The sequence below is a fragment of the Scyliorhinus torazame genome, chromosome 11 (assembly GCF_047496885.1).
Source record: "Scyliorhinus torazame isolate Kashiwa2021f chromosome 11, sScyTor2.1, whole genome shotgun sequence".
Taxonomy (NCBI): Eukaryota; Metazoa; Chordata; class Chondrichthyes; order Carcharhiniformes; family Scyliorhinidae; genus Scyliorhinus; species Scyliorhinus torazame.
Window position 1 is genome coordinate 247,277,517 of NC_092717.1, and position 23,886 is coordinate 247,301,402.

The 23,886-nt window shown below is 49.8% G+C and overlaps 1 protein-coding gene across 7 annotated transcripts in view; it reads left to right on the forward strand.

The window, feature by feature from the left end:
- The window catches only part of ankrd29 (ankyrin repeat domain 29), a 127,618-nt gene that overhangs the window by 76,353 nt on the left and 27,379 nt on the right, over positions 1-23,886 (forward strand). For 5 of the 7 annotated variants that reach the window (XM_072468525.1, XM_072468529.1, XM_072468528.1 and 2 more), the window contains 2 exons: positions 3,132-3,230; positions 22,400-22,495. In XM_072468525.1, coding sequence (XP_072324626.1) covers positions 3,132-3,230; positions 22,400-22,495 — 195 coding nt within the window. The remainder of the gene's footprint in view (positions 1-3,131; positions 3,231-22,399; positions 22,496-23,886) is intronic. The other 2 variants (XM_072468530.1, XM_072468531.1) reach the window with 1 other exon arrangement.

Genomic DNA, 23,886 nt, shown 5'->3' on the forward strand with positions numbered 1-23,886 from the left:
TAATCACTTTCCCTTGTGGCGCCTGAGTTGCGATCATTTGGTCTATTGATGCCTTCACCGGGGTGAACATGTCCTTTTTAAGATCAGCAAAGCAGCTCCTAAGGAACTCCTGTTGCTCCTGTGACCACTGCGCCCATGCACCCTGGTCTATACCGACCACCATGCCGTGCCTCGGCGCCCGCCCCACACGCTTCTGTCTGTTGGGACATAAACGCTTCACCCGGCCATTCCTGGTCCAGCTATCAATACAACAGAGAGGGAATCCTTTTGGTGGTGTTCGCTTCAGCAATCTGCCCCCAAAAGTCCATGAAACTCCTGAAAACAGGTCCGAGAGTCCGTTCCAGACGGGAGCTGCCGAATGCGCGACCTACCCCTCCATGGTCGCCACCGGAAGTCTCGTCACCGCTTCTTCAATGGCCTTCGCGAGATCTTTTCACAGTTGTTCCCTCTGCTGCTGGAATTCAGCTTTAATAAAGGCCATCAAGTCAGTTTGAAGCCATTGAGCTTGCCCTTCCCCCGCCTGCCTGCTGGAAGAGGCTTTTGTCTTTGCTGCAGCTCCAGCCAAATCCCTCACTGTTTCTGCCGGGTCTGGTAACCAAGAGACATACCATTCCTGGGGGAAAGTACTCCTCCAACATTCACCTACGTCTTTTCATCAAAATTCCACCCCGTATTGATTAAAAAAGAGCTCTTTTCTGTAACTTTGGGCAGGAGCTGCCTTGTGTGTGACCACTTACTCCATGGTCCACACCAGAAGCCTTCTCCTTCCCTTTCAAAGTACCTTTTAAGCATATTCATATGACACACTCGGTGAGTCTTCCTTCTATCTGGTGTGTGTACCACATAATTCACCTCACTTAATTTCCTTTCAATCTGATATGGTCCACAAAACTTAGCTTTTAAAGGCTCCCCTACCACTGGTAACAACACTAAAACTTTATCTCCAATGGCAAAACTACGAACTTTGGATTTCATGTCCGCTACCCGTTTCATCACATTTTGTGCAACTTTTAAATGTTGTCTAGCCAATTCACCAGCTCTATTTAATCATTCCCTAAAATTTGACGCGTAATCCAATAATATAAGTTCCGATTTCTCACCCACCAATTTTTCCTTAATCAATTTAAGTGGTCCCCTTACCTCATGACCAACGATTAGTTCAAAAGGACTAAATTTGGTTGACTCATTTGTCATGTGAGAGTACCTTTAAAGAAATGGGTGTTTAAGAAATGTACCTTTAAGAAATGGAGCTGCTCATGTTACTGGAGTGACGTCAGAGTGTGGGTGGAGCTGAGCTCTACTTCTGCTTTTTAGTTTCAGTTTGAGAAAAAGCTTGGGTGTGTCTGTGTTTTTCAGTGAGCTGCATCTGAAGTTTGAACAAAGAGATGTAATGTTGATCTCTGCCATCCAAAGACTATCTATGGATCATTTGGTGAACCCAGAATTGTAAACGGTCTCAATATTGAATGTAAACCTAATGTGCTCCTGTTTGAAGGTTTGTTCAGTCTTTTGGATGATAAAAGGACAGTTTACAGGGTTACTTAGTGTTGTATTCTTTGGGGGGTGTATTTGAATGAATGGTTGCTAAGATGTTCACTGTTTGTTTTAAAAAGGTTAACTTGAGTTCATAGAATAAACATTGTTTTGTTTTTAAAAAGAACTTTTCCCTGTCTGAAGTACCACACTTGTAGAGTGGGCCGTGTGCTCCCCATACCACAATCTATTAAAAGTTCTGGGTCAGGTGAACTCCATGATACACTTTGGGGTTCTCTAAACCCTGGCCCATAACAATTGGGGGCTCGAGCGGGATAAAAGTCTATCTATTGGATTGGCTTAGTGAACTTAAAGACAGTGAGGGGTGAGCATATTATGGTTACTTTTGAGGTGCTGTATTTTAGTTTAAGTAGGGTGTGTGTTGTGGATAATGGCTCTTTCAGAGGCTCAGAAGTTTTTGTGGAGACGGTCACACGCAATACCTTACGGACAGAGACTAAAAGCAGACTGTTAGATTTGGCAAAAACATTGCAGTTAACATTACCTGACAAAATGCGAAAAGATGAGGTAAGTGTGGTGGTGGCTAAGCATTTAAAGTTGCCTGAGATACAGTTTAACTCATTGGAAATGGCAAAAATTCAGTTACAACTTAAACAAATGGAACATGAGAAAGAATTAAAGCAGCTTGAATACGAAAGAGATAGAGAGGAAAAAGAAAGAGAAAGGGAGATACAGATCAGGGATAAAGAAAGAGATTTTGAACTTCAGAAAATGGCCATGAAATATGACAGTCAGTTAAAATTGGCACGCATAAAGGGAACCGTACAGTTGGTTGATAGTGATGAGGATAGTGAGAAAGAGCGCCATAGTCGAAGGCTTGGTGGGAATCTATTTAAATATGTCCAAGCATTGCCAAGGTTTGTCCAGAAGGAGGTAGAAGCCTTTTTCATTTCATTTGAGAAGGTAGCTAAACAAATGAAATGGCCACAGGACATGTGGGTATTACTGATTCAAACAAAGATGGTAGGTAGGGCTAGTGAAGTGTTGGCATCACTACCGGAGGAGATATCTGGGATGTATGAGGAGGTGAAAAAATCCATCTTAGGTGCATATGAACTAGTGCCTGAAGCTTACAGACAAAGCTTAAGGAAAGAACCTGGTCAAACATACATGGAGTTTGAAAGGCTCAAACAGAGTAATTTTGATCGGTGGACAAGGGCTTTGAAAATAGACATAACGTATGAAGCTCTCAGAGAAATTATACTTTTGGAGGAGTTTAAAAATTCAATTCCTGATGTAGCGAGAACCCATGTGGAAGCGCAGAGGGTTAAAACTGCGAGATTAGCAGCAGAAATCCCGCCCCTCATCTTTGCATTCCAATCCTCCATGGCCCCACCCCTATGTATCTCTTTCACCTCCTTCACCCCAACAATCCTCCAAATAGTCTATATTCCTCCAATTGTGGCCTGTTGTACGTTCTCAGTTTCCTTAACCCCATGATTGGCAAATGTCTCAGCCCTCAGCCTTGGAATTTCATCCCTAAACCACTCTGCCTCTCTTTTCTCCCTTAAAACACCTCTTAAATGCAAGCGATATGACAAAGCCTGTCCTAAAATCTCTTTATTTGTTTTGTTTAGGATCTAACTACTCCATTGTGGATAGCGGCACAGATGGGACACACTGATATTGTTAAGCTACTTCTCCAATGGGGAGCTAATTCAGATACTCCTCGGAAGGTCAGATCTCTCTTTGTGAAAGAAAGAGTTTTATATTCACTCCGTTAATATTGGTTCAGTGGAAAACATATGAACAGTCGTTTGGTAGGACAGAACCTGAGTATTGCTGCCAAAGTTTTTGTCTTGCACTCATCAGGATAATTCATAAGTGTGCCAAATGTAAAGAGAGAATTTATAGTATATTAGAATAAAGGGCTGATCGATTGGCAAATAGACCCTGGTTGAGGCATTGCTATGGAGAATGCACCAGTTGATAGTGGCTTACAATTAAGTGCCATATATTGTTGGAGTTTAAACTATGATAGAGAGCCTCCTGTCAGATTTCTCAACTAGTACAGCAAGGAAAGTCATTTGACTGCTCCATTTCAACAGTAAATGTGGGAGCAGGATGGAACCCTTAAGAAATATAAGGACATTCTGCAGCTTTAAATATAGCTAGCATTAAAGTTAAATAAAACTCTTGCTGTACTTGTCTACGATCAATAAGCTGCTGCATGATTATATATGACAGCTATTTGCTCATCAAGCCATCTTGATGCTGAAGTAGGGCACCAAAGGCATCTTGCGGGATAATGACGACCCTGAACAGATCATTCTGTGCTGTGTGTCACGCAGACCATTCTGTGCTGTGTGTCACGCAGACTCATAAACAGGCCAAAGGCTGTCATTTCCGACTCTGAAATAAAACTCATATTACCCTGGAAGGGCATGGTATCTAAAACGTTTGAGCAACAGGTGAAGTTAGCTGTTTTATGCTGCTGCAATGCAATATTCACCACTAACAGGATGCTGCTGTTTAGCAAAAAAGACAATTTGCCTAGTATACAGATGAGTAATGTGGTCTATGAATTTCCGTGATAAGCTAGGTATGTTGGCTGGACAGCCCAAACACTGGCAGATCATATCAAACCACTTGTCACTTCATCTGTTTGCAATGGGTAAGGTACACAACTATCTTGACTGTACCAATCAGCCCGTCTTTACAAATCTCAAAACACAGTGTCCAACATGAGATGTGATTCTGCGATTGGACAACATTTTCTAAATGATCCTCAGTGTGCTATAAATTACACTGACAACCAATTCAAGATAGTCAGTCGGGTTTGCAGTGTGGCGCATTTACGTGTAGTGGCAGCTATGTATATTAATACACAAGGCCCCCTTCTTTCTAGACATAAAGAACAAGGGCGGGATTCTGTCATCCTAAGGCTAAGTGTTGACGCCGTCGGAAACGCCGTAGTGTTTCTCGACAGCGTCAACACGGCTTTAGGATCAGCAATTCTGGCCCCTACAGGAGGCCAGCACGGCACTGGAGCGGTTCACGCCGCTCCCCTCTCCCATCCATCCCCTAGACACTACCCTATCCTGGATCCCCCTTAGTGGCAGGAGTGGGAAGGACGATACCTGCCTACGTAGAAAGTCCCGCACCTGTAAATATCTAAATTCGTTCCCCCTTGCCAACCCAAACTTCTCCTCCAGCGCCCTCAAGCTAGGGAAGCTCCCCTCTGAAAACAAGCCCCCCATCCTCTCAATTTCCACCCTTCACCATACTCAGAACCCCATCCAAGCTCCCCGGGGCAAACCGGAGATTGTCACATATTGGGGACCAGACCGATGCTCCCAGTGCTCTAACGTACCTCCGCCACTGACCCCAGATTCTCAGGGCCACCACCATTACGGGGCTGGTGGAGTACCACGCCGGCGGGAACGGCAGAGGTGCCGTTATCAACGCCCCCAGACTGGTGCCCCTACACAAAGCTGCCTCCATCCGCTCCCAAACCGACCCCGCCCCCACCACCCACGTCCTTATCATGGCTATGTTAGCCGCCCAGTAATAATTACTAAAATTCGGCAGCGCAACCCCCCTACCCCGATTCCGCTCGAGCATCATCATCTTCACCCGCGGGGACTTACCCGCCCACACAAAGCCCAGGATGATTTTATTAACCCTCTTAAAAAAAGACTGTGGGATAAAAATTGGGAGACACTGAAATACGAACAAAAATCTCGGTAAGACCGTTATTTTGGCCGTCTGCACTCTCCCAGCCAACGAAACCGGGAGCGCATCCCATCTCCGAAACTCGCCCCTCATGTGTTCAACCAAACGAGGCAAGTTCAACTTGTGTAACCAGCCCCAGTCGCGCGCCACTTGTATCCCTAAGTACCTGAAACTGTCCCCTACTAACCTAAACGGCAGCTCCCTCAGCCGACCCTCCTGACCCCTCGCCTGGACTAAAACATCTCACTCTTTGTCATATTCAGTTTATACCCTGAAAACCGGCCTAATTCCCCCCAAATCGCCATGATTTCGCCCATCCCCGCCCCTGGATCCGATACGTATAAGAGCAGGTCGTCCGCGTACAGCGAGACTCTACGTTCCACCCCCCCCCCCCCGAACCAACCCCTTCCAGCCCCTTGAAGCTCTCAGAGCAATCGCCAGCGGCTCTATAGCTAACACAAACAACAGTGGGGAGAGGGGGCACCCTGTCTTGTCCCCCGGTACAGTATAAAATAGTCCGAGGTCGTCCTATTCGTCCTTACACTAGGTTCCGGGACCTGGTACAACAGCCTGACCCAGTCGATAAAGCCTCTACCAAACCCAAACCGTCCCAGCACCTCCCATAGAGAGGCGCACTCCACCCGGTTGAATGCCTTTACCGCATCCATTGCCACAACTACCTCAACCTCCCTACTCTCCGGGGGCATCATGATCACATTGAGCAGCCTTCTTCTATTGGCCACCAACTGCCTGCCCTTGACAAACCCGGTTTGATCCTCCATAATCACATCCGGCACACAATCTTCAATCCTGGAGGCCAAAGCTTTGGCCAGCAACTTGGCATCCACATTAAGCAGGGAGATCGGCCGCATATGACCCGCATAGCTCCGGGCTCCTGTCCCGCTTCAATATCAACGAAATAGAGGCCTGTGACATCGTCGGCGGCAGCACCCCTCTGTCCCTTGCCTCATTGAAAACCTTGACCAGCAATTGCCCTAATATCCCCGAGAACTTCTTATAGAACTCCATCCTGCCCCGGGGCTTTACCCCACTGCATTCCCTTCAAGCCCTCCACTATTTCGTCGGCCCTAATCGGGGCCCCCAGCCCATCCACCAGCTCCCTACCCACCCTAGGGAAGGTCAGTCTGTCCAAAAAGCGTCGCAACCGCTCCGGCCCCGTGGGGGGTTCCGAGCAACAGAGCCTACTGTAAAAGTCTCTGAACGCCCTGTTTAGCCCTACCTACTTCTCTCCCAAGTTCCCCTCCCCATCAACCACCCTCTCTATTTCCCTGGCTGCCTCCCTCTTCCTAAGCTGCTGGCCAGCATTCTGCTGGCCTTCTCCCCATGTTCGTAAAACGCACCCCTCGCCTTTCTAAGCTGCTCCACTGCCTTACCTGTGGACAACACTCCAAACTCAGCCTGCAGCCTCTGACGTTCCCTTAAGAGCTCCACCCCCGGGGTCACCGCATACCTCCTGTCTATCTGTACGATCTCCTTAACCAGTCGGTCCGTTTCTGCCCTATCCGTCCTGTCCCTATGAGCCCGGATCAAAATCAGCTCCCCTCTTCCCACTGCCTTCAGCGCTTCCCAGACCACCGCTGCTGAGACTTCCCCCGTGTCATTAACCTACAGGTAATTCTGCATGCACTTCCTCAGCCTTTCGCACACCGCCTTGTCCGCCAACAACCCCACATCCAACCTCCATTGCGGGCGCTGGAAGCTCTCCTCACTTCCCTGCAGTTCCACCCAGTGTGGGGCATGATCCGACATAGCGATGGCCGAATACCCCATGTCCACCACCCCCGCCAGCAAATCCCTGCTCAAAATGAAAAAGTCTATCCGGGAATAAACCTTGTGAACATGCGAATGAAAAGAAAACTCCTTCCCCGTCGGCTGCCTAAACCTCCATGGGTCGACCCCCCATCTGCTCCATGAACCCTATCAGTTCCTTTCCCATTACTGGCACCCTCCCCGTTTGTGAACACGACCGGCCAGGCCGGGGTCGGTGACTGTATTAAATTCTCCTCCCATAACCAACTTGTGCGAGTCCAGGTCAGGTATCTTCCCCAGCAACCTCTTTATAAATTCCACATCATCCCAATTTGGCGCGGTACACATTACCCAAGACTACCTTCTTCCCCTCCAGCTTACCGTTAACCATGAGATAACGACTCCCCCCCGTCTGAGACTATACTGCCCACCTGAAATTACACCCGTTGATCAAGATCCCAACCCCTCTAGTCTTGGTGTCCAGCCCCGAATGAAAGATCTGACTGACCCAACACTTCCTTAGCCTGACTTGATTCGCCACTTTCAGGTGTGTCGCCTGCAACATTACCACGTCCGCCTTCAGAACCCTCAGATGCGCGACCACAAGTGCCCTCCTGACAGGCCCGTTCAACCCTCTAACATTCCAGTTGGGGGGCACCGTGCCCCCCCCACGCCGATCAGTCATCCCCTTTCCTGGGCCCGCACCCAGCCAATACACCGCGCCTCCATCAGCCCGCCTCCTGGCAGCCCCCACCACCGACCTTCTCCCAGTCCCAAAACCTAAGTCCTCCCTCGTCAGCAGAGTAACTCCCCCCTCCACCCCCCAGCACCAACACTTTGTAACCTAACCCCTGCCATGGATTAATCATATGCACACCCCCCACTGTGCTTCCATAGACTAGCTCATCCAGCTAGCCTGGTAGCCCTCGCCTCCGGCGCCAGGAAGTCTCCCACCTCATTCCCTCATTCCCCTCCCCCACTGCCCATTGAATCCACTTCCCTCATCAAACCGACCCCAAACAATCGCCCAATTAACATAAGAGACAACCCAAAAAGAAAAACACACAGAAAACCTCCCCAATATTGTAAATCAAAATAATACAAAGTAAAAAGCCCCACCAGTCGCCCCCACCAAAACACCGTAAACCCGCAGAAACCGAATAACTTTTACTTCCCCCTTCTTCAACCAAACTCAAATACAGAAGAGAAACAACAATAGAAACATATAAACATCACTCAAAAAGTAGCAACTTAAAACAAAATGTTCTCAGTTCAGCACCAACCCTTTCCTCTTGGCAAAGTCCATCGCGTCTTTGGGCGAATCAATATAATGGTGCTGGTCCTCGTGCGTAACCAAAGACGCGCCGGGTATAACAGTCCAAATTTCACCCGCTTCTTGAACAGGATCGCCTTAACTTGGTTAAAGCCTGCTCTCCTTCTGGCCACCTCCACGCTCAGATCCTGGTAAACACGCAAAATGCTGTTGTCCCATTTGGCTTATGGGCGGACGCGTTGAGCAGAGTCAACGCGACCGCAACGTGCGCCAGGCTTGGCTTGATCCGATTCAAGGTGGTACACCGGGCCCACATGACAATGGCCTGGGTGAGCAGATTCTTTGGGGTGGAGGACAGGTGTGTCAAGTGTGTGGGAGGACCAGCGAACCATGTCCACATGTTCTGGGCGTGTCCAAAACTTAGGGGATATTGGCAGGGATTCGCGGACATCATGTCCAGAGTATTGAAAAGAAGGGTGGCAATGAGTCCAGAGGTGGCGTTTTCCGGGGTGTCGGATGACCTGGGAATCCAGGAGGCAAAAGAGGCAGATGTTCTCTCCAACATTGAGGGCATTTAAACGTTTATTGGATAAACATATGGATGATAATGGCATAGTGTAGGTTAGATGGCTTTTGTTTCGGTGCAACATCGTGGGCCGAAGGGCCTGTACTGCGCTGTATCGTTCTATGTTCTATGTTCTGGCCTTTGCTTCCCTGGTAGCCCGGAGACGGATACTGCTAGCTTGGAGGGACTCAAAGCCCCGGAAGCCGGAGACCTGGCTGACTGACATGGCGAGCTTTCCTCCCGGCCTAAAGAAGATTAAGTTTGCCTTGAGAGGGTCACTGTTAGGGTTCGCCTGGAGTTGACAACCATTCATCAACTTCTTCGCGGAGAAGTAATCGTCAGCGGGGCGGGGGGGGGGGGGGGTTAGGGTAGCGTAGAATAGGGGGTCAATTAGGCGGGTCTTGGCGGGATGGGAGTCGGTGTTTGCACTGTGTCTATTGTTCTTTGTACTCTATTGTTTTTATACTGTTGCCGTTTGTAATGCCAAAAATACCTCATTAAAATTGTTTGTTTTAAAAAAAAGAAGAATATTCATTGGAGTATAGAAGCGTGAGAGGGGATCGCATAGAAACTTACAAAATTCGAACAGGATTAATAAGAACATACCGGGGCAGCACGGTAGCCTTGTGGAAAGCACAATTGCTTCACAGCTCCAGGGTCCCAGGTTCGATTCCCGGCATGGGTCACTGTCTGTGCGGAGTCTGCATATCCTCCCCGTGTGTGCGTGGGTTTCCTCCGGGTGCTCCGGTTTCCTCCCACAGTCCAAAGATGTGCAGGTTAGGTGGATTGGCCATGTTAAATTGCCCTTCGTGTCCAAAATTGCCCTTAGTGTTGGGTGGGGTTACTGGGTTATGGGGATAGGGTGGAGGTGTGGGCTTGGGTAGGATGTTCTTTCCAAGAGCCGGTGCAGACTCGATGGGCCGAATGGCCTCCTTCTGCACTGTAAATTCTATGATCTATGATAAGAACAAGGGGTAGGCCACCCGGCCTCTCGAGCCTGCTCCGCCATTCAATTTGATCATGGCTGATCGTTTTGTGGACTCATTTCTTCTCTCAGAGGGTAGTGAATCTATGAAATTCTTTACCGCAGAGAGCTGTAGAGGCTGAGATAGACAGATTTTTAATCAGTGAGGGAATCAAGGGTATGGGGATAAGGCAGGAAAGTCCACTTACCTGCCCGCTTGCCAAAACCCTTAATTCCTTTACTGTTCAAAAATCTATCTTTGCCTTAAAAACAGTCAACGAGGTAGCCTCAACTGCTTCACTGGGCAGGGAATTTTACAGATTCACCACCTTTTGGGAGAAGAAGTTCCTCCTCAACTCAGTCCTAAAATCTGATCCCCCTTATTTTGAGGCTATGCCCCCTTGTTCTCGATTCACCCGCCAATGGAAACAATCTCCCTGCTTCTATCTTATCTATTCCCTTCATAATTTTATGCGTTTCTATAACATCCCCCCACATTCTTCTAAATTCCAATGAATATAGCCCCAGTCTACTCAGTCTCTCCTCATAAGCCAATCCTCTCAACTCTGGATTAAACCTAGTGAATCTCCTCTGCACCCCCTCCAGTGCCAGTCCATCCTTTCTCAAGTAAGGAGACCAAAACTGTACCCAGTACTCCAGGTGTGGCCCCACCAGCACCCTGTACACCTACAGCATAACCTCGTACCAGCCTCCCCAAACAGGCGGCGGAATGTGGCGACTAGTGGCTTTTCACAGTAACTTCATTTGAAACCTACTTGTGACAATAAGCCATTTTCATTCATTCATTTCATTCCCTGTTTTTAAACTCCATCCCTTTCGCAATGAAGGACAAAATTCCATTTGCCTTCCGAATTACCTGCTGCACCTGCAAACCAATGTTTTGTGATTCATGCACAAGGACACCCAGGTCCTTCTGCACAGCAGCATGCTGCAATTTCTTACTTTTGTAAGGGCCACGAAGAATCCAGCACGAGTTTTGGATACAAAGTAATAACGTTTATTTACTATAATAATATATACATAACAGTAGCAGTAACTTGCCTTGCTACCTTCTCCTTCCTGCTGGTTCCTGAACTGGCCAGCTTATTTATACTAGGAGTTTCTCCGCCCCCCTCATCGGGGAAGTTCATACTCCCATAGGATTGTGGGATAGTCATTAGTCCCTAGCCAATCGTAAGTAGGCAGGTTATAACATCCCTCCCCCCCAAAGTCCAAGGAATCCACCGAAGACCCTGGCGAAGGAAGGCGACAAACTCGTTTGGCCGCAGGCCGGACGCCATTTGCACGCGGCGCTGGATCAGGCGGCGTGTAACGAGACGGAGACCGGCGCTTCCGTGATGAACGGCGCGGTTGTACATCCACGGCCTGTGGACCCGAGGATTTCCCCTCTGATGCATCCTGTGTCTCCATCTCGGAGTCAGAGTCTGCTGCCTCCGTCATGTCAGCGTCTCTATCTCCATTCGGTCCCGTAACGACCTGCGCAGGCTTCGAGCGAGGCACCAGTGGACGATTTTGAAGACTACCTTCCCTTGTCTCTGGTCTCTGCGGCTGTTGAAATGAGCTCCGGGGACGCGGAATCTATTGAGGGGATGATCTTCTGGACCGGACGTGGTCTACGTGTTTTCGCTGGAGACGACCCTGGGCTTGCACTTGGTACGATATAGGGTCCGTTTGGCGAAAGATTACACCAGGAACCCATTGGGCACCACCAGCAAAATTCCGCACGAATACTGGGTCACCGGGCGCAAACTGCCGAATCGGACGATGCCGAGACAATCCCTGTCCCTGCCGTTCTTGTGTGCGGCGTACTTTTGCGCCAATGTCCGGGAAGACCATACTAAGGCTTGTGCGAAGTCTTCGGCCCATTAGGAGTTCTGCGGGAGCTACCCCAGTCACTGCATGGGGGGTGGTCCTGTACGTAAACAAAAAGCGAGCCAGTCTCGTGTCCATGGATCCAGAAGACTGCTTCTTTAGGCCTCTTTTGAATGTTTGCACTGCACGCTCTGCCAACCCATTTGAAGCCGAGTGGTAAGGGGCAGTGCGGATATGGCGGATGCCGTTCATCTTTGTAAACATAGCAAACTCCTCACTCGTGAATGGAGTGCCATTATCCGTGACCAGCACCTCAGGGAGGCCATGCGTACTAAATGATAAACGCATCTTTTCAATTGTTGCGCAGGACGTTGTCCCCTGCATCTTATGCACCTCCAGCCATTTGGACTGGGCGTCAATTAGTAGAAGGAACATGGATCCCTGAAAAGGGCCTGCGAAATCTGCATGTAAGCGTGCCCAAGGCCATTCCCAGTGATGTAGGGGCGCGGCCGGCGGAAGCTTCTGATGCTCCTGGCAAATGGAGCAGTTTTGGGCCACCTTCTCAATGTCGGTGTCGAGGCCTGGCCACCAGACATAACTCCGGGCCAACATTTTCAGCTTGGTCACGCCCGGATGCCCATTGTGCAAGTCTGATAATATCAGCTCCTGGCCTTTTTCCGGGACAATCACACGCGTCCCCCACAAGAGGATGCCGTCTTCCATGCTGAACTCTGACAGCAACTCGCCTGGGAGCAGTCTATGCTGCCCACCATACAGGACTATGTGCCGAACCTTTGACAAGACTGGCTCCGTCTGGGTCCACTCACGGATCTGTGATGCCGTGACAGGCAAGGTGTCCATAAAATTTAGGGTTGCAACCACCTCACCGGTCGTGGGGGTCGACATGGGGCCGGTCGATAAAGGCAATCGGCTCAGTGCGTCGGCATTTGCTATCTGCGTACCTGGTTTGTGCTCCAGAGAATACTCGTATGCAGCAAGCAACAAAGCCCAGCGCTGAATCCGTGCAGAAGCAATGGGCGGTATTGGCTTATCCTCTCTGAAAAGTCCCAGCAGGGGCTTATGATCAGTCACGATAGTGAAATGGCGGCCGTACACATACTGGTGGAAGCGTTTCACCGCAAAAACCACTGCCAGGCCCTCCTTCTCGATCTGCGCGTACTTTTTCTCCGCTGCAGTCAATGTGCGGGAGGCGAAAGCTATCGGTCGCTCGGCCCCGTTCTCCGTCTTGTGGGACAGGATGGCCCCAATACCATACGGGGATGCATCACATGTGACGAGCAAAGGCTTTCCCGGATCATAGTGGGTTAGTAACCCAGACGACGACAATTGTTGCTTTACCCGCCGGAAAGCGGTTTCTTGCGGCTGACCCCAAACCCAGGTGTGATTTTTCTTTAGCAGCAGGTGCAAGGGGGCCAGCGTAGTTGCCAGATTGGGGAGGAACTTCCCGTAATAGTTTACGAGACCGAGAAAAGAACGAAGATGCGAAGTGTCAGTCGGGGCGGGGGCATGTTGAATTGCACGCACCTTCTCTGCGACGGGGTGCAGACCCTCGCGGTCCACCCGATAACCTAGGTAGACTACTTCCTTTGCCTGAAATACGCACTTTGTGTGACGTAAACGGACTCCAGCCTCCGAAAGGCATCTAAGGACAGCCTCCAGATTTTCCAAATGCTCTTGCTCCGACGTCCCTGTAAGCAACACGTCATCTAGGTAGACAGCCACACGTGGTAAACCTCTCAAAATGCCCTCCATAACACGTTGAAAAATTGCGCAGGCAGAGGATACTCCAAACCGTGTATATTCATACAGGCCCCGGTGTGTGTTAATTGTTACATATGGTCGGGAGGCAGGGTCCAGCTCCAACTGCAGGTAGGCGTGACTCATATCTAATTTTGTGAATGAGAGTCCACCTGCAAGTTTCGCATAGAGATCCTCTATGCGAGGCATTGGGTATCGGTCGAGTCGGGAAACTGTATTCACTGTAAGTTTATAGTCGCCACACAAGCGAACTGTGGCATCTGGCTTCATTACTGGTACAATTGGTGCTGCCCAGTCAGCAAAACGGACGGGCCTGATAATACCCAAACTCTCCAAACGAGTGAGCTCCCCTTCTACCTTCTCGAGCAAAGCGTAAGGCACTGGGCGCGCCCGGAAATAGCGCGGCGTGGCTCCTGGTTCAACTTGGATATGGGCTACGGCCCCTTTTATTTTCCCCACACCAGGCTGGAATACCTCTGGGTATCGTCCTAGCACCTCAGTCAACCCTCCAGAAACTGTTTGGAGGATGTGCTGCCATTGCAACCGCAAATGGCGCAACCAGTCCCGACCCAACAGGCTGGGCCCATGGCCACGCACTACGATAAGTGGGAAACACCCCTCCTGGCGTCCATAGACAACAGGGGTCATTGTAGTTCCTGCAATGTCCAGTGGTTCCCCCGTGTAGGTGGCCAACCTGGCCTGTGAGTCAGTTAATGTAAGGGTCTGTATACCCTGCTTGATGCGGTCGAATGTCCTCTAGGCGATCACGGAGACCGCTGCTCCAGTACCCACTCCATCTCCAGCAGGTGGCCATTGACCCGTACTGTCACCTTAATGGGGGCCACACGGGGAGCTGCCACACAATGCAGCTGCAGGCAGTCGTCCTCCGTCTCCACGTCCTCAGGAGTGGTCGCCGCAGGTTCATCCACATGGAAGGTACAGCCTCTGGGCTGGTCCCAGTTACGGCCCCTGGGCTGGTCCCAGTTTTGGTCGGAACGACGGCGCTTCTGGCGTCCCCAGGACCGCCCTCCGCGACGGGGTCGGCACCTACAAGTCTGACACAGACATGGCTCCTCATCCATTGGCTCTGGAGAAGGCTCCCTTCGGGGAGGAATGTCCGATGGCCACTGGCGTCGGTCCGGTCGTTGCCTCACCCAAGGTACCGCAGGAGTGCGGGGGGACGTTTTTGGGCGGAGAGGGTTGCGCCCCAAGGCATGCACTTCCATTCCCTGTAGCTCCTGTACTCCTCGCTCTGCGCTCTCTCGGGGCAAGACTATTTGTATTGCCTGTTGAAAAGTCAATGTTGGCTCCGCTAACAACTTTCTCTGGGTTGCTGCATTGTTAATACCGCAAACCAAACGGTCGCGTAACATTTCTGACAAGGTCTCACCATAGTCACAGTATTCCGCAATCCCGCGTAGCCTGGATAAAAAAATCGGCAAGGGATTCTCCAGCGGTCCCCTCAGCGGTATTAAACCGGTAACGCTGGACTATCGTGGACGGGGTTGGGTTAAAGTGTTGCCCCACTATATTCACAAGTTCGTCAAACGTTTTGGTGTCCGGCGCAGCTGGGTATGTAAGGCTCCTAATCACCCCAAACGTATGCGGGCCGCAGGCGGTGAGCAATATGACCACCTGGCGCTCATTTTCAGTGATATTGTTTGCCCGGAAATAGTAACGCATCCGTTGTGTGTACTGGTTCCAGCTTTCCATCGCAGCATCAAAAACATCCAAACTCCGTACAGAGGCATGGTATAATAGAAAACAACTTCCAACCTGTATCCAACAAAAATCCAGGGAGGTGGCTTCAGCAGTGTAGACAGCTATTCACTTTTACCTTCGTCGCCAGTTTTGTAAGGGCCACGAAGAATCCAGCACGAGTTTTGGATACAAAGTAATAACGTTTATTTACTATAACATATATACATAACAGTAGCAGTAACTTCCCTTGCTACCTTCTCCTTCCTGCTGGTTCCTGAACTGGCCAGCTTATTTATACTAGGAGTTTCTCCACCCCCCTCATTGGGGAAGTTCATACTCCCATAGGATTGTGGGATAGTCATTAGTCCCTAGCCAATCGTCAGTAGGCAGGTTATAACACTTACCATTTAAATAATAATCCATTTTGCAGTTATTCCTACCAAAATGGATGACCTCACATTTACTACATTGTACTCCATCTGCCAGACCTCACTCACTTAAACTATCTATATCCCTCTGCAGACTTTCAGTGTCCATTGCACAATTTGCTCTTCCACTCATCTTAGTGTCATCTACGAACTTTGACACATCGCACTTGGTCCCCAACTCCAAGTCATCTATGTAAATTGTGAGCAATTGTGGGCCCAACACTGATCCCTGAGGGACACCACTAGCCATTGATCGCCATTTATTCCCACTCTTTGCTTTCTATTAGTTAACCAATCCTCTATCTAAGCCAATACATTACCCATAGTTCCATGCGCCTTTATCTTATGCAGCAGTCTTTTGTGCGGCTCCTTGTCGAATGCCTTCTGGAAATCTAGATTAGACCGGGTAGATTCAGAAAGAATGTTCCCGATGGTGGGGGAGTCCAGAACTAGGGGTCATAGTTTTAAGCAAAGGAGTAAACCTTTTAGGACTGAGGTGAGGAGAAATTTCTTCACCCAATGAGAGGTGAATCTGTGGAATTCACTATCATAGGAAATAGTTGAGGCCGAAACATTGTGTAATTTCAAGAAGGAATTGGATATAGCTCTTTGGGCTAAAGAGATCAAGAGGACTTCCGGGTGCGGCGATGACCAGCTAAGTCGCACGTTTCGGCAGCTCCCGGTGGAACGGACTTTTGGGCTCTTAATAGGAGCCCCATCGGCAATTTTAACGGCAAATAACACTGTGCGGTAATCCAGAAGGGAATCCCCCTGGACACGGATGGAAAAAAGAGAGGAAAGTAGCCGGATCGCAGTGGATCCTCAAGAGCAGCGGCCAGGAAGGCAGGCACAAAGCAAGATGGCGTCGGAAGGAGGCAGTTTAATATGGGGCCCTGACCAACAAGAGTTCCTGCGGCGTTGCGTAGGTGAACTCAAAAAGGAGATGAAGAAGGAGCTGTTGGCCCCGATATTCCAAGCGATTGAGGGGCTAAAGGAGGAGCAAAAGACCCAGGAACAGGAGCTTCGGGTCGTGAAGGCAAAGGCTGCTGAGAATGAGGACGACATACAGGGCCTGGTGGTGAAAACGGAGATCCATGAGGCACAACACAAAAGATGTGTGGAAAGGCTGGAGGTGCTGGAGAACAATGCGAGGAGGAAGAACTTAAGGATTCTTGGTCTTCCTGAAGGTGCAGAAGGGGCGGACGTCGGGGCATATGTGAGCACGATGCTGCATTCGTTAATGGGATCGGAGGCCCCGACGGGTCCGCTGGAGGTGGAGGGAGCCTATCGGGTTATGGCGCGAAGACCGAGGGCTGGAGAAATTCCTCGAGCAATAGTGGTGAGATTTCTCCGATACAAGGACAGAGAGATGGTCCTCAGATGGGCCAAGAAAACTCGGAACAGTAGGTGGGAGAATGCGGTGATCCGCGTGTATCAAGATTGGAGTGCGGAGGTGGCGAGAAGGAGGGCAAGCTTTAATCGGGCCAAGGCGATGTTGCATAAAAGGAAGGTCAAATTCGGAATGTTGCAACCGGCAAGACTGTGGATCACACATCTAGGGAAACACCACTATTTCGAAACGGCAGACGAGGCGTGGACATTTATTCTCGAGGAGAAGCTGGAGTGAGCGGGCCAGAAAAAGAACGTTTGGGACAAAAGTGGGGGGGTGAATTTGTGGGATGAAGGGGGGAAAAGGGGGAAGAGAGGACTTCCCAGATTGTTAAACCTGCGACCCTGTAACTTCTCTCTCTTCCCCATGTCGTGGGGGAGGGGGTGAGGGAGAATGAGGAGCTGTGGGCGCCGGCCATTGGGGGCGGGGCCAAAAGGGGAAGCGGGGGCTTTGTTCCGCGCTATGGTAATCATGGCGGGAACAGGGAAGCAGGAAGGAGGGGGCCTCGCACAGTGTGAGCCGAGGTCACGGGGGTAGCCGAGGTCGGCCAGAGTTTGCTGACTTCTGGGAGCAACATGAGGGGTGCAATTACGCTAGCTTGGGATCTAGCGGGGGGGGGGGGGGGGGCGTTAACTGGGTTGCTGCTGCTGGGGAGAAGGGGGAGCTGGTATGGGAGGGGGGAGTCGGGGCAGGGGGGCGCTGCCTGAGGGGGATACAGCTACGTGGGAACCGGGTGAGGAACTGGATTGAAAAAGGAAATGGCTAGTCGTCAAGGGGGGGGGTAAAGAGCCCCCCAACCCGGTTGATCACGTGGAATGTGAGAGGGCTGAACGGGCCGATTAAGAGGGCACGGGTACTCGCACACCTAAAGAAACTTAAGGCAGATGTGGTTATGCTTCAGGAGACGCATCTGAAGCTGACAGACCAGGTTAGACTTCACAAAGGATGGGTGGGGCAGGTGTTTCATTCGGGGCTAGATGCAAAAAACAGGGGGGTGGCCATACTAGTGGGGAAGCGGGTAATGTTTGAGGCAAAGACTATAGTGGCGGATAGTGGGGGCAGATACGTGATGGTGAGTGGCAAACTGCAAGGGGAGGCGGTGGTATTAATGAACGTGTATGCCCCGAACTGGGATGCCAATTTTATGAGGCGTATGTTAGGACGAATCCCGGACCTAGAAGTGGGGAAGTTGGTAATGGGTGGAGACTTTAATACGGTGCTGGACCCAGGGCTGGACAGATCGAGGTCCAGGACCGGAAGGAGGCCGGCTGCAGCTAGGGTGCTTAAGGATTTTATGGTGCAGGTGGGAAGAGTAGATCCCTGGAGATTTAGTAGACCTAGGAGTAAGGAGTTTTCGTTTTTCTCCTATGTACATAAAGTATTTTTACGAATAGATTTTTTTGTTTTGGGAAGGGCACTGATCCCAAAGGTGACGGGGACGGAGTACACGGCTATAGCCATCTCGGATCATGCTCCACGCTGGGTGGACCTGGAGATAGGGGAAGAAAAACAACAGCTTCCACCCTGGAGAATGGACATGGGATTATTGGCAGATGAGGGGGTGTGTTTAAGGGTGAGGGGGTGTATTGAAAGGTACTTGGAAATTAATGATAATGGGGAGGTACAGGTGGGAGTGGTCTGGGAGGCACTGAAGGCAGTGGTTAGAGGGGAGCTGATATCTATTAGGGCACATAAAGGAAAGCAGGAGGGTAGGGAAAGGGAGCGGTTGTTGAAAGAACTGCTGAGGGTGGACAGACAATACGCGGAGGCACCGGAGGAGGGACTATACAGGGAAAGGCAAAGGCTACATGTAGAATTTGACTTGTTGACTACGGGTAAGGCAGAGGCACAATGGAGGAAGGCACAGGGTGTACAGTACGAATATGGGGAGAAGGCGAGTAGGTTGTTGGCCCACCAACTGAGGAAAAGGGGAGCAGCGAGGGAGATAGGGGGGGGTGAGAGATGAGGAGGGAGAGATGGAGCGGGGAGCGGAGAGAGTGAATGGAGTGTTCAAGGCATTTTATGAAAGATTATATGAAGCTCAGCCCCCGGACGGGAAGGAGAGAATGATGTGCTTTCTGGATCAGCTGGAATTTCCTAAGGTGGAGGAACAGGAGAGAGTGGGGCTGGGAGCACAGATTGAGACGGAGGAAGTAGTGAAAGGGATTGGAAGCATGCAGGCGGGGAAGGCCCCGGGACCAGACGGAATCCCAGTTGAATTCTATAAGAAATATTTGGACTTGCTGGCCCCGCTACTGATGAGAACCTTTAATGAGGCGAGGGAAAGGGGGCAGCTGCCCCCGACTATGTCAGAGGCAACGATATCGCTCTTCCTAAAGAAGGAAAAAGACCCGCTGCAATGCGGGTCATACAGGCCCATTTCCCTCCTGAATGTGGATGCTAAGATTCTGGCCAAGGTAATGGCAATGAGGATAGAGGATTGTGTCCCGGGGGTGGTCCATGAGGACCAAACTGGGTTTGTGAAGGGGAGACAGCTAAATACAAATATACGGAGGCTGCTAGGGGTAATGATGATGCCCCCACCAGAGGGGGAAGCGGAGATAGTGGTGGCGATGGATGCCGAGAAAGCATTTGATAGAGTGGAGTGGGATTATTTGTGGGAGGTGTTGAGGAGATTTGGCTTTGGGGACGGGTATATCAGGTGGGTACAGTTGCTGTATAGGGCCCCGATGGCGAGCGTGGTCACGAATGGACGGGGGTCTGACTACTTTCGGCTCCATAGAGGGACGAGGCAGGGATGTCCTCTGTCCCCGTTATTGTTTGCATTGGCGATTGAACCCCTGGCCATGGCACTGAGGGGTTCCAGGAAGTGGAGGGGAGTACTTAGGGGGGGAGAAGAACATCGGGTATCTCTGTGTGCGGATGATTTGTTGCTATATGTGGCGGACCCGGCGGAGGGGATGCCAGAGATAATGCGGATACTTGGGGAGTTTGGGGATTTTTCAGGGTATAAACTGAACATGGGGAAAAGTGAGCTATTTGTGGTGCATCCGGGGGAACAGAGCAGAGAGATAGAGGATTTACCGTTGAGGAAGGTAACAAGGGACTTCCGGTACCTGGGGATCCAGATAGCCAAGAATTGGGGTACATTACATAGGCTTAATTTAACACGGTTGGTGGAACAGATGGAGTAGGATTTCAAGAGATGGGACATGGTGTCCCTGTCATTGGCAGGTAGGGTGCAGGCGGTTAAAATGGTGGTCCTCCCGAGATTCCTTTTTGTGTTCCAGTGCCTCCCGGTGGTGATCACGAAGGCTTTTTTCAAAAGAATTGAGAAGAGCATTATGAGTTTTGTGTGGGCTGGGAAGACCCCGAGAGTGAGGCGGGGATTCTTGCAGCGTAGTAGGGACAGGGGGGGGCTGGCACTACCGAGCCTAAGTGAGTACTACTGGGCCGCCAATGTTTCAATGGTGTGTAAGTGGATGGGAGAAGAGGAGGGAGCGGGGTGGAAGAGATTGGAGAGGGCGTCCTGCAGGGGGACTAGCCTGCAAGCAATGGTGACGGCGCCGTTGCCGTTCTCACCAAAGAAATACACCACAAGCCCGGTGGTGGTGGCTACATAGAAAATTTGGGGGCAGTGGAGGCGGCATAGGGGAGGGACGGGAGCTTCGGTGCGGTCCCCGATAAGAAACAATCATAGGTTCGTTCCAGGGAGAATGGATGGGGGATTTGGAGCATGGCAAAGAGCTGGGGTAGTACAATTAAGAGATCTATTTGTAGATGGGACGTTTGCGAGTCTGGGAGCGCTGACGGAGAAATATGGGTTGCCCCAAGGGAATGCATTTCGGTATATGCAATTGAGGGCTTTTGCGAGGCAACAGGTGAGGGAATTCCTGCAGCTCCCAACGCAGGAAGTGCAGGATAGAGTGATCTCAGAGACATGGGTGGGGGATGGTAAGGTGGCGGACATATACAGGGAGATGAGGGACGAGGGGGAGATCATGGTAGATGAGCTGAAAGGGAAATGGGAAGAAGAACTGGGGGAGGAGATTGAGGAGGGGCTGTGGGCTGATGCCCTCCGTAGGGTAAACTCATCGTCCTCGTGTGCCAGGCTAAGCCTGATACAATTTAAGGTGCTACACAGGGCGCATATGACTGGAGCACGGCTTAGTAAATTTTTTGGGGTAGAGGATAGGTGTGCGAGATGCTCGAGAGGCCCAGCGAATCACACCCACATGTTCTGGTCATGCCCGGCACTACAGAGGTTCTGGGTGGGGGTGGCAAAGGTGCTTTCGAAGGTGGTGGGGGTCCGGGTCGAACCAAGCTGGGGGTTGGCTATATTTGGGATTGCAGAAGAGCCGGGAGTGCAGGAGGCGAGAGAGGCTGACGTGTTGGCCTTTGCGTCCCTAGTAGCCCGGCGCAGGATATTGTTAATGTGGAAGGAAGCCAAACCCCCGGGGGTGGAGACCTGGATAAACGACATGGCAGGGTTCATAAAGTTAGAACGGATTAAGTTTGTGTTAAGTGGTTCGGCTCAGGGGTTCACCAGGCGGTGGCAACCGTTCGTCGACTACCTCACAGAAAGATAGAGGGAATGGAAAAGAAGTAGATAACAGCAGCAACCCGGGGGGGATGGGGGGGGAGGAATCGGACGGACTCTCAGGGATGTTATTGTATATGTATAGGTATTTGGTATATGTAATTGTATATTGGATTGTTGGATTGTATTTTTGGAGAGTATTTATTTTGGACAAGGCAGTTGCCATTTAGTTTTGTTTTTTGTTTTTGTTTATATATTATTTATTTATTTGTTTAAAACTGGCCACTGTTATTTATATTGCTTTATTGTTGTGTAAAAGAAACACTACGTACTGTTATGTTTGGCCAAAAATCTTGAATAAAATATATATATTTTTTAAAAGAGATCAAGAGATATGGGAGGAAGGCGGGATCAGGGTATTGAACTTAATGATCAGCCACGATTAGAATGAATGGGGGAGCAGGCTCGAAGGGCCGAATGGCCTCCTCCTGCATCTATTTTCAGTTTCTATGTGAATGGCGGAGCAGCCTAGTAACCTACTTCTGCTGCTGCAGCTCATGCATGAAAAATATTTTTCACTTGGCGTTCATAAATATGATGATTTAAAAATAAACTTTTATCTCTTGCATCTGTAAAAGGGACAAGATCTTCCGGCTCTTCCCTCCGACGGGACCCCGTGGTCCTGCCGACAGCACATCCCCGCTGCGAGGTTCCCGGTGGCCTGGGGTGGAATCAATGGGAAATCCCATTGATAGCGGCAGGGCCAGAAGATCCTGCTGCCGGCCAGCGGGGGCTGCCTCACACTGCTGAGAAACAGACGGTGGGGAGGCCAGAGAATCTCACCCAGGATGTACAACTTGGATTGTTCTGCAATGCATAAAATGGACATTTCTGGTTGTGAAAACCTTTCTTAAATTAACAAACGAGAAATCCCATGTTAATCCACAATTATTATTCCTTCCAAAGGATGGCTCGACACCTTTATTCAAAGCGGCATACAAAGGCTTTACTGAAGTTGTTCGAGAGTTACTGGCACGTTCTCCTTCACTGGGAATTCTTAAGGTAAAAAGCAAACTATTTCTATGTCAATGTTGATGTGAGTAACAATCCCAACTCATAAATATAAGATAAAAATAAGCACAGCCTCACATGGAGTACCGTGTCCAGTTTGAGGCAGTTCCAATTCAGGAAGTATTAGCAAGGGTGCAGAAAAGGTTCACGAGAAATGTTCCAGGAATGAGGAACTTAAGTCACATGGATAGATTGCAGATATCAGTACTGTTCTCCTTGGAGATGGGTTGACAGCAGATTTGATAGTGTTATTCAAAATCATGAGATGTCTGTAGAAAGTAGACACGGAAAATCTGTTTCCATTGATTGTAGGTTAGAGAACCAGAGGGCACAGATTCATGGTAATTAGCAAAAGAAGCAACAGTCACATAAGGACATTTGTTTTTAATGCAGCGACTGGTTATGACCTGATATGCACGGCCTCAAAGTGCGGTGGAGGCAGGTTGAATTGAGGCATTCAAGAGGGAATTGGATTATTATCTAAAAGGAAGAACGTGCCGGGCTGTGGGCAGTTAGTCTGGAGGAATTGCTTCTTTGGAGTGTCATCACAGACATGGCAGTCCGAGTGACTCAATCTGTGCTGTAACCATTCAATGATCCTTTTCCGAATGCTTTACCAGAGCTTCTATTAAGTGCGCTATATTGAAATCTATTCACTGACTTTTTTTCATTCATTGTAGGAATCTGGTTTCCTTTTATTGCTCCTCTCTAGTTGCTCAGAGAAGTTAATAGTGAATCTTCTTGGTGCAGTTTTGACATAGCTGAGTGGTTTAATAGGCCACTTCAAACGGCCGTTAAAATTTAGCCATGAAGTGCGGTTTCAGAGTCATGTATATAAGTCAGGCCAGGTAAGATTTTAGCTGGTTTCCATCCCGACAATATATTTGTTTAAAGATTTCATATGAATTCTGTTATAACCTGCCTGCTTACCATTGGCTGGGGACTAATGACAATCCCACAATCCTGTGGGAGTATGAGCTTCCCCAATGAGGGGGGCGGAGAAACCATTAGTAAACTCCAAGTATAAATAAAGCTGGCCAGTTTAGGAACCAGCAGGAAGGAGTGTGCAGCAAGGGAAGTTGCTGCTGCTGTTATATATATATGTTATTGTAAATAAATGTTATTACTTTGTATCCTTAAAACTAGTGCTGGATTCTTCGTGGCCCTCACAAAAAATTCTCAAACTATCTTGATGGAATTTGAATACTCATTCTCTGGATTACAGATCCAGTACAACTATCACAATAGAAACATAGAACACAGAAGCAGGAATAGGCTGTTTGCAGCACGGTAACACAGTGGTTAGCACTGTGGCTTCACAGCGCCACGGTTCCCAGGTTTGATTCCCCGATGGGTCACTGTCTGTGCGGAGTCTGCACGTT